The sequence below is a fragment of the Trichosurus vulpecula genome, chromosome 2, assembly GCF_011100635.1.
Source record: "Trichosurus vulpecula isolate mTriVul1 chromosome 2, mTriVul1.pri, whole genome shotgun sequence".
Classification (NCBI taxonomy): domain Eukaryota; kingdom Metazoa; phylum Chordata; class Mammalia; order Diprotodontia; family Phalangeridae; genus Trichosurus; species Trichosurus vulpecula.
In genome coordinates this window covers 83,555,097-83,566,803 of record NC_050574.1, presented here as the reverse complement: position 1 = coordinate 83,566,803, position 11,707 = coordinate 83,555,097, and the positions used below count along the sequence as shown (strand labels likewise).

The following is an 11,707-nucleotide window of genomic DNA, read 5'->3' as shown; positions in this document are numbered from 1 at the left end:
CAGCAAATAATTATGTAATCCCTCTGTGTTAATGATTTAATTTGGCATTGTCCCTGACCCAACATCTCCGCCATTAAAGAAGGACTTTTTTGCTTTAATGAAAAGGATCACAGGATCAGAAATTTAAATTTGGAAGTGACTGGTGAGAGAATTGGAGACCCTGTGGCAGTGGAGAAGGAAGGAAGGAAGGAAGGAAGGAAGGAAGGAAGGAAGGAAGGAAGGAAGGAAGGAAGGAAACAATAATTTATTAAATACCTACCATGTGCCAGGCACTGTGCCAAATATTTTGCCAATATTATCTCATTTGAGCCTTGCAATAACTCTAGGAGTTATTATACAATTGAGGAAAGTGAGGCAGACAGAGCTTTGGTGAAATACCTAGGGTCACAGAACTAGTAAGAGTTTGAGGCTAGATTTTAATTCAGGTCTTCCTGACTCTAGGCCCAGTGCTTTATCAACTGTACCATTTAGTTCAGGAAGATAGTGGGGCCCAGAGAATCTTTGTCTTGTTTCTCACGAGGTAGTCACTTCCTAATCTCTGTACACCTTCAGACATTTTTGGGAAGGAAGGAAATAAGCATTTATTAAGCACCTAATATAGTCCAGAAACTTGGCTAAGCACTTTACATATATTACTCACTTGATCTTTACAACAACCCTGGGAGGCAGGGTCATTTTATAGTTGAGAAAACTGAGGCAATCAGAGGTTAAATAACCTGCCTGAGATCATTCAACTACTAAATGTCTAAGGCCAGATTTGAACTTAGGTCTTCCTGAATCCAGGCCTAGCACTCCAACCACTACGCCACCTAACTGGCTGTAGAGGCATCTTTCTGGCTTTGCAGAACTGACTATTAATGACTATTAGCATAGTTTTTGCTAGCCCCAGCAAGGACCCCATGCAAAGTTCACCATGTAAGATGGAAATGTATCTGGGTTATTAATGCACAGGTAAGTAGAGTCATACAACTTTAGAACCACAGAATCCTAGAAATGAAGTAGTAAGGATGACCATCCTCCTACCCATTATTGGAATCACATCGTAGGAACATTAAATCCTCAGGAAAGACTGTTTCTTTTCCCTCCCCCTAGAAGTACCACAAATCAAGGCTCTCCTATTCTCTCTGAAGACAAATCTCAAACTCCCTCCTCCAATTCCTATATCCCCCTATTGCCACTGTTTGGCCACTCACCCCTATCTGTACCCTTCTTTACTTGACTCATTTTCTGGCAAGTAATGGGCCCCACTCTCAAGTTTTGTTTTTATGAACATCTCGCTGTGTGGGGGGCTAGAATGAAGTCTCTTTGGAGACAGTTCCGCAAATCTGGTTTCTGTTTGCCCTTGCAGATGGATAAAGAAACCATAGAGTAAAATATTATTGTTAGTTATCTGCTGGGAGGAGGTCAGAGCAGGGGTAAGGATCACAAAGCAGAGCAATCTGGGATGGAAAGATCAATGAAGGTTAGACTCTTGTTTGATGAATCAACTGTATTTCCCCATGTATAAGACGCATCTTAATTCTGGGGCTCGAAATTTGAAAAAAAAATGTGTTACATAAAGTTACTGAACTCAAATTTTATTCATCTGCTCATAGCTTTCAGGCATCTTTTGGGCAAGTCTGGTGCATGTACGCATGCTTAGTCCATTCCCTTTCATGAACCTGAAGCACCAATTATGACCTCCTTTGAAATCAGTAACTTCTTTTTCATCAGCAATTCTTCTTGCCTCATGCTGAAGCATCTTTGTGGACACAGGAATTCCAATTGCCCTTTGCTCTTCAATCCATATTGTCAATTCCCTCAATTCCCTCTTTAAATCAGGCCATTTTGCTGACTTGCCTCTCATGACCTTCTTCTGCCATGGCATTTTCAGAGGGTTTCTTCTTCCTGTAGCCAGTCTCAGGTTGTTTTCTCAGTTGGAGGAGGACCCAACTTACATTCCGCAGCAGAATTTCTATTCACTTGTGCAAATTGGATCACTTTTAACTTGAATTCAGCTGTGTACGAAAATCGTTTCTGAGCCATTTCTGGGCAGAATGTGGCAAAACGTAATCTAATATACCGGTAACAAATGAGAAACAATGAGCACAAAGACAAAAAGTGTGGAAAAACGGGAAATGCAAGTAAAAAAATCTACAACAACAAGTGCAAAAACAAGCACAAAAAAGCAGGAGATGCAAGTTAAAAAATCTACAACCACTATATAAGATGCACCCAGTTTTTAGACCCCAAATTTTTTGGAAAGGGTGCATCGTATACCTGGGGAAATACAGTGAATAGGTTTTCTGAAGGACGTCAGATATTTATTTTTGATGATGGATGTTTTTCATCTGCTGGTAGAGACACTACTGTGGGTAAGATAGAGATGAGGGTCATGGCTGGTCCTTTGTTTTTCTTTTTTTTTTCCTTCCTTAGTTGAATAAGGGAGGGAGAGGAAAGAGAGAAGATATATGTGTGTTAATTTTTAAAAAATAATAAATTTTTTAAAAAATCAATTTTTTAAAATCAATTTAAAAAGAGAGAGACTTTTTAGTCTTTAGTCTTTAGTGAGATTCTCCTCCCCTTTATTTCTCTTTGCCAATCATCCTCTTTTGTTTTGTCTGGATCAGGAGGAAGAAGAAAAGTCTCCTGTGTACCAGCCCACAATGCTCAGTGCATCTATCCCCAATGGCACTGCCTTTCACCCATCCACCTTCATCTTGTTGGGCATCCCAGGCATGCAGGACCAACACATCTGGATCTCCATTCCCTTTTGCTCCATGAATATCCTTGCCCTTGCGGGTAATGGTACCATCCTCTTTGTCATTATGACAGACAAGACTCTTCATGAGCCCATGTACCTCTTCCTCTGCCTGCTCTCTGTCACAGATTTGGTTCTTTGCTCCACAACACTGCCTAAGATGCTGGCCATCTTCTGGCTCGATGCCCACACTATCTCCTTTCATGGCTGCCTCACCCAGATGTTCTTTGTCCATGCTGTCTTTGCCACCGAGTCAGCAATCCTGTTAGCCATGGCTTTTGACCGCTATGTAGCTATCTGTCGCCCACTGCACTACACGTCCATTCTCAACACCACTGTCATTGGGAAGATTGGAGCAGCATGCGTCGCCCGGGGCCTTCTCTTTGTCTTCCCTTTTATTATACTCGTTAAACGCCTCCCTTTCTGTGGGCGTCACATCCTTGCTCATACTTACTGTGAGCACATGGGCATTGCCAAGCTAGCCTGCAGCAGCATTAAGCCCAACACCATCTATGGACTCACAGTGGCACTGTCGGTCACAGGAATGGACGTGGTGCTCATCGCAGCCTCCTACGTTCTCATTCTGCGTGCTGTGCTGCGCCTGCCTTCCCAGGAGGCCCAACTTCGAGCATTCAGCACCTGTGGAGCCCATGTCTGTGTCATTCTTGTCTTCTATATCCCTGCCTTCTTCTCCTTTTTCACTCACCGCTTTGGCCATCGTGTGCCCCCACAGGCACACATCATTCTTGCCAACCTCTACCTCCTTGTACCCCCTGTTCTTAACCCACTAGTGTATGGCATCAACACCAAGCAGATCCGCACTCGGATCCTAGGACTGGGCCTGTGGAGGAGGTAGCAGTAACCTCCATGACCCTCACATTCTGAGGAAAGAACAGGAGAAAATTGTTAAAGTTCTCCACTAAGAAGCTCCTGAAAGCCTATGGAGACCAAAGGTAGCCCAAAAGACCCACCTGGAAATCATAATTTTTGCTACTTCAGGAGGCAACTTACCAGGTGTTATTTAGGACCTTTGGGGATTCATGTGACACTGGATGTGAATACCACAGCAACTCCTCTAAATCATATGAAGTGACAGTGGGAGCTAGTCCCACAAAAGATATGTATTAATGAGGTGATTCTTACACTCAGATCTGAATGGGAGAAGGACATGAGACACTGGAGAGCCAGTGAACATCATGGACAGAGAGTGAACCCTGTAGTTTATCAATTTTGTCTTCATTTGTGGGTTGCGGAATGTGGGGAAGAGCAGGCATTAGAGATGGATGCTTTTCATTCTATAAATGGAAATAGGAGCCTTTTTGCAATATCAGGGTAGGGTCCAAGGATATCACACTCCCCCCACCCCAAGGGCATTTCCAATTTCTGAGAGGACAGGAACCTCTTGAGTTACTGTGGAGTTCCTGAGGAACTCAACCTAGAAATGGCCTTACCTAACCCCAAGGTTACAGAAATAATATGACCTTTAGACAATTTTCCCTCTGAACTGTACTATTCAGACATTTGACTCATTTCCTGATTTCCTTCAGATGAAGAATCCTGTGGGTAAGTGGCCCCCAAAAACTGGATCTAGGAGGCTGATCCTATTTTCCCCATATCTCCCACTCTAGCCCCTTAAGATGGCAGCCTATACAAAACCCACACACCACTAAAAGTTCTCTGGAGAATTTGTGGCTTATGAACCCTTCCCCAATTATTCTATTGTGTCCTGGCTTCTTACTTAATAAGGGATTGTCTTTTGCCAGGAAAGGAATTACAGATGTTCTGAACGGGAAGAAACTTTATTTTCTAAAAACAAAATGATGTCTTTTGTTTTTATATTACTTTCATTTCCTGAAATATACTTCCCACACCCAGAGAGTAATCTCTTAGAACAAAGAATAAAAAAGAGAAAAGAAGTTCAGCAAAGCTAAACAATAAATCTGACATTATATATGGAATGGAAGAGACTTTAAAAGTTATCTAACTTAGTTTCTCACCTAGTTTAGATCTCTCCTCTATAGTGTTTCTGAAAGGAGCGTCACATAGGACTGCTATTATTTGTAAAGATATCTGTAAATGATAAAGTGCTATATAAATATAATCCTTTATTATTTTTAATGATGGAGGGTTCACTACCTCTGGAGGAGATCCATTACATTACCAGACAGCTTTAGTCATTAGGAAACAATTTTTATGTAGAAGAGAAATCTGATTTATTGAAACACCTATTCATTGGTCCTAATTTGGCCCTCTAAAACCAGATTTTAGTATTACAGATTGAGAAGTATGAGATTTTTATGAGCTAATCTAGTCTACCTCTCTCATTTGACTGGTAAAGAAATTGTTCCACAGAGAAGGGAAATAATTTGATCACAGCACACAGCTAGTACGTAGCAGCGCTGGTACCCTGATTCCGAGACCCTTGTTCCTTCTGCTCTGGTGGCCTTCTGCTGTGGTATCCTATGCCCTTCTGATGTATGGGAGGGTAGCATGAAAAGAGAGAGATTGAAAGTCTTTAACATACAAACTGATCCCAAACCTGACTGGGCATGGGTGCCTAGTTCTTGTTATCATGGTAACAAAAGTATAGAGATTGTTTCAGCGAGGCATTCTGAACCTTTACTTGTTAACAAGTAAACAATGAAGTATCCATTGGAAATATTCTGACACCTTTCATGGTTACCATGGTAACACACTTGAGCAAGTTCACTGACACATTTTAGGCTTTTCACTGTAGCATTCTGTGATTCTCAAATAAGACATTCTGGTATTTTCTCTCTAGGTTGTGTGGAGGAGGATACCAAGGGCCTTTCCCAGTCCTGGAGGAGTACGTTTGCCTCTGGGCATTCATTATTTGCATTCATATGATGCATGTTCATGTATGTATGTATGTATGTGTGTGCGTATATATGTATGTGTATATGTATATATGTATGTTGTGATTGCTGCTGACAGTATACACATATATAGTAGCAGATCTATAGTTCTCATTTAGGGGAGGGAGACAGAGAGAGAGAGAGAGAGAGAGAGAGAGAGAGAGAGAGAAAGAGAAAGAGAGAGAGAAGACTAAAACCAGTTTCTCCATATCATAATGCTATGAGATCTCCTTGATGACTAGCCTTAGTCTCTAAATCCTATAAACCTGAGAATGAATTCAACAAAGAGCTGGAAATGTTCAATCTAGAGAAATCAAGACTTAGAACAGGGATATGGGAACATTGACACTGTCTACAAGTCCTAATCAGATGTCAGATTCTCAAACTCAACATGTCTAAAACAGAACTCATCATTCCCTCCTTTCAGCTCAGCCCTCCTCCAGACTTCCCTGTTTCAGAGTCATCCTGTACTTGCCCCTCTCCATCACCTCCCTTGTATAATTAGTTGCCATGGCCTATTGATTTGACATTAAAAACAACTTTCACATACATCCCCTTCTCTCTCCTCACCCAGCTATCATCCTACTTCAGATCCTCATTTAGATTACCTTAATAGTCTTCTAATTTGTTCTGTTGTTTCAGGTCTTTACAATCTATCTTAACCATCCGAGGTATCAAACTCGCTGCCCACAAAACCCACAATATTTGAACCAGATTAAAATGTAATAGGGAAAAGTTTAACAAATAAAATAAAACATAAATAGTTTTAATATGTAGCCTCTAAGTCAATATGTGGCCCACAGGGATCTGTTTCTATTTGAATGTGATTCCACTGCTCTACATAGCTCCCCAAATAATTTTCCTAAAACATGGATATGACCATGTCACCTACTTAAAACAAACAAACAGATAAAAAACAAACAGAAAACAACAACCAAAATAAAAGCCCCTTCATTGGTTCCCCATTGCTTTTAGGATAGAAAACAAAATACTCACTTTGGCATTTTAGATCATCTACAATCTGACTCCAATTTCTCTTGTTTCATATTGCTTACCTTAACATGCTATATTCCAGCAAAAGTGGACTACTAGCTTTCTCTCAAGTTCATCATTTAAATTCCTATGTTCAAGCCTCTGCACAGGTCACCCATGATTTTTTTTTGGAATGTACTCTTAAATCTTTGTTTTTCTAAAAAGTCAACACAGGTTCCACTTTCTCTGAGAAATCTGTCCTGATTCTCCTACTTACTAAGGCTCTCCACCCCCTTGAATTACTTTCTATTTATTTATTTGTGCAAGAGTGATTTCCCCCAGTGGAATGTAATTCTTTGAGGTCAGGGCCCGTTTCATTGCTTTCTTTGTTTCCAGCACTTAGCATAGTACCTTGAACAGAGCATATGTTCAATAAACATTTTTTTGTGGAATTGTTTTGAATTATTTGAATGGCTATTGTATAGTTTTGCTTGGTTTCAGAGGATAAAACTGGATGGAAATTGCATAAAGGCAAATTTTGATTAATGGAAGGAAAAAACTTCCTAACAATTTAAGTTATCCAAAATTGGGCCACCCCAGTAGGTAGTGGATTTTATCCCAACCTGCCCTATTGCAAGTCTTCAAGCTGATTGTATACTTGAAATGAATGTAGTATAATGAACAGTGTGGGGGTAGAATGGTGGTCCTCCTCAGCTGTTATTTGTACTTCTGGGGTACCTTGCAATTTTTGAAATTCTATGACTCTGAGAAAAAACAGAGCTGGAGAGATAGAGGGAATGGACTGGTAGCAAGAGTTGGGGGAATAGTACATGAAATAACAAAAGAGGAAAGCATTTGGTGAGTGGTAGGGTGGAAGAATAGGAAAATTGATGTAGACAGAGACTGGTATGACAAGAAAGGAGATGGGAAATGTGTTCGGGAGGGAAGATAGAAAAACAGAAGGCAAGAAGGTGTGGAGTGGAAAGAAGAGATAATGTGAAAAAAGGGACAATGGGAGGAACAGGTACATAGAGTCGGTGTGATATGAAGAGTGCAAGATGGGAAATACAGGATGACATAAAGAAAGGCAATTAGGTGTTGGAGATGAAGTGAAAAGAGGAAGCAGATAGAAATTCTCATCATAGAATCCTGGCTTGCTAGCGTGGAATGCTAACTCACTGAAAGTAACACATGATGGAAGCCAGTGGAGGGAACAGAAAGAAGGCCAGCTTTGAATAGGAAGTGAAATGAAGAAGTTGGCTTTAGAAGTCATCCTTCTAATTTTAGCATCTTCCCTGTTTATATATATATATGCTTGTGCTCTAGGTTTTTTTAACTGAATTTTCTTCCTCTTGAAATCTTTGGTGTTTTGTGTCTTTTTCTTTATTTTCTCCTCACATTCAGACTCCCCCCACTTTGATACCATCAATGGTAGATTGCAGAGCTGCCTTGGGCTTGTCTCACTTCATGCAATTTACTTTTGACAGGCCTCAATCCGTACCCTTAATAGCTGGAGGGGTTACTGAGTTACCGAGTAGCCCTCAATAAACATGGACTAGAAAAGAAAAAACCAACAAGTAGGATTGTTTAACTGGTCTCTTTCAAGTCTGAGGTACCCCTCTTCCAGAGCTCCTCTCCACCTGCCGTACTCTTGTCCATCTCTCACGTCATTTCCTGTATCTCTGCTCCCCATTTCCCTACCCTGCGGTCCAGAGTAATATGACTTTTTTATGTTTTAATTCCCTCAAGGATACCTGATGAGACCATAAGGAAAAAGAGATTCAAGATGTCATTATAATCCCATGTCAGACACATGCCAATTTTCTTCCATCCCTGGGTTACTAAATTTGTGAAGTGGACCTCACAGCCCAGATCACAGCCAAAGGGTGCTACTAAAGATTTCTGAGGAGAAATGTAATATGGTCTGTATGTTGGGAAGCGTACTGTGAAGGATGTATTGGAAAGGGGAGAATGGAGGCAAAGAGACTAATTAGGAAGCTATTATCATAGTCCAGATGAATATTTTAGTGAGTCTCTAGTTAAGGACATACATAGTTAGAGGATATGACATAGATGATGTCTAACAAAGGAGAATGAGGTGGAACAGTTAGCCCCTAGTTAAGGGACTAATGTTATGAAAATGTGGCTAAAAGGAAGTGGTTATAAGAGAGATTATAAATACAGAATAAAAGAACCTTGCAATCTATTGCTGTAGACATTAAGGAGTCAAGAAGAATCAAAAATGACTGCAAAGTTTCTAACTTGAATGATAGGGAAGATGGTGGTAAAATTAACAGACAAGGGTGACAAGTAGGATTTTAAAAAAAAATTATTTTTAGTTTTCAACATTCATTTCCACAAGATTTTGAGTTACAAATTTTCTCCCCATCTGTACCCTTCCCCCCACCCCAAGATGGCATGTATTCTGATTGTCCCTTTCCCCAGTCTGCCCTCCCTTCTTTCACCCCACCCCCATCTCTTATCCCCTTCCCTTCTATTTTCCTGTAGGGCAAGATAGATTTCTATGCTCCATTGCCAGTTTATTTTATTTCCCAGTTGCACATAAAAACATTTCTTTAAACTTTGTTTTTAGAACTTTGAGTTCCAAATTCTCTCCCTTCTTCTCTCCCCACCCACCATCCATGAGAAGGCAAGCAATTCAATATAGGTTATACATGTATTATTATGCAAAACACTTCCATAATAGTCATGTTGTGAAAGACTAGTTGTATTTCCCTCCATCCTATCCTGTCCCCCTTTATTCAGTTTTCTCCTTTGACCCTGTCTCTTTTCAGAAGTGTTTGCTTTTGACTATGTCCTTCCCAAGTCTGCCCACCCTTCTATTATCTCCCCCCTCTTATCCCCTTCCCTCCTACTTTCCCATAGGGTAAGATACCCAATTGAGTATGTATGTTATTCCCTCCTTAAACCAAATCCGATGAGAGCAAGATTCACTCATTCCCTTTCATCTACCCCCTCTTCCCTTCCATTATAACAGCTTTTTCTTCCACTTTTATGTGAGATAATTTACCCCCATTCTATCTCTCCCTTTCTCCTCCCAATATATATTCTTCTCTCACCCCTTAATTTTATTTTATAGATATCACCCCTTCATATTCAGTTCACCCTGTGCCCTCTGTCTATATATGTGTATATTCTCTTCAACTACCCTAATACTGAGAAAGGTCTCATGAGTTACAAATATCATCTTTCCATGTAGGAATATAAACAGTTCAACTTTAGTAAGTGCCTTATGATTTCTCTGTCCTGTTTGCCTTTTCATGTGAGAGGTAGGATTTTTTAAATGATTCATTCAGTTTTGGACATGTTGAGTTTAAAATATCAGAGGTGGTCATATCCACATGGCAACTGGAAATATGGGACTGGAGCTCAAGGTAGAGATCAAGAAAATGATTATAGGGAAGGAAGGCTATAAAGATTATTCTATGGTAAGTCTGTGAGGTCTATGGAAGACATGCTGGTTGGTTGGTTGCTGTCCTTTATTCTCAGAGAGGACCAAAATGACATCACTATGTTGGAGTCAAGGTATGGCATGTCCAACTGTGGCTGATCAGACCAATACAAGCTTTGAAGGCTCTACTATAGGTCGAGCAAAAGTAGTCCATGTGAATATTTGGAGTGGAGATGTTTCTAAATGTGTGCATCTCACATTTTTTTTTGAGCTACTGCAATTCTGCTTCCATCATAGAGCACAGCATCTTCTTTGATGCAGGCACACTGTGTTGGACAGTCATTTGCCAGTGTCAAACATATCACACATATCAAACATATCGATCCTAAAGTTCTTTAGAGAGACATTGAGAGTGTCATTATATTGCTTCTTCTAACCTCCATGTGAGTGCTTGCCTTTTGTGAGTTCTCCATAAAATAGTCTTAGGCAAACATACATTTAACATTTGAACAATGTGGCCAACCCATAGGAGTTACACTCACTATAGTAGAGTTTGAATGATTGGCAGTTTAGCTTGAGAAAGGACCTCAAAGTCTGGTACCTTATCTTGCCAGGTGACCTTCAGAATCTTCCTAAGACAATTCAAAAGGAAGTGTTCAGTTTTCTGGCATGGCATTCGTAGGCTGTCCAGGTTTCACAGGTATATAACAATGAGTTCAGCACAACAGCCCTGTAGACCTTCTGTTTGTTAGGCTGTCTAATACCTCTTGTCTCCCACACTTTCCTTCGGAGCCTCCCAAATGCTGACCTACCTCTGGCAATGAGTGCCTCAGACTCATCGTCTATGTGTGCATTCTTGGAAACTACACTGCCAAGAAAAGTAAAATTATCCACGGCATTCAGTTTTTCACCATTTGTTATAACTGATGGTTCCACCTATGAATGATACATATGGTGCTGGCTGGTGGAGAGCCTTGTTTTCTTGGTGTTAATTGTTAGGCCAAAATTAACAACAGCAGCAGAGAATCAATCCATACATTGTTGCAGCTCAGCCTCAGAGGCTGCATTGAGTGCATAATCATCTGCGAACAAAAAATCATGCACCAACTCTCACTTTAGTCTTGGCTTGTAGCCTTTTCAAGGTAAGTTCACCTTCATGATGTTTTCATCCTCATTGAAGGTTTCGGATAACATTGTTGAAAACATCATGCTAGAAAGCATGGGAACAAACACACAGCTTTGTTTCACTCCATTGGTGACTAGGAAGGTGGGACAGCATTGTCCATTATCCAGAACCTGGGCAAGCATGCCATCATGAAACTGAGTATGGAAAAGGTATTAGTCTTTGAAGAAGGACCTTTGGGAAGGAGAGAGGCAGAGTTGTAGGTGTTAGGGTATAAGGGGAGATGAGTATCTTTGGATTGTAGAATGCATGGAGGGGAGTGATATATAAGAAAGCTGAAACAGTAGGATGGGGCCAGGTTGTGAAGAGCTTTAAATACCAAATGGAAGAATTTGTATTTGATCCTATGCATAATAGGATCTTTTGGAATTGGTGGAGCAGGAAGTACCATGGCCAGACCTGTGCTTTAGGAAAATCACTCATGGCTATGTGGAGAATGGATTGAAGTGAAAAGAAACATGGGACAGAGACTACAGCAATACGGCAAGGAAGAAGTAATAAGGGTATGAACTGAAAGGTTGTGT

The 11,707-nt window shown here is 40.6% G+C and overlaps 1 protein-coding gene across 1 annotated transcript; it reads left to right on the top strand.

The window, feature by feature from the left end:
* Positions 1-2,645: 2,645 nt before the first annotated feature.
* Positions 2,646-3,596, top strand: LOC118839386 (olfactory receptor 52D1-like). The gene has a single exon (XM_036746844.1). The coding sequence runs from the start codon at positions 2,646-2,648 to the stop codon at positions 3,594-3,596; it is 951 nt and encodes a 316-aa protein (XP_036602739.1).
* Positions 3,597-11,707: the final 8,111 nt, after the last annotated feature.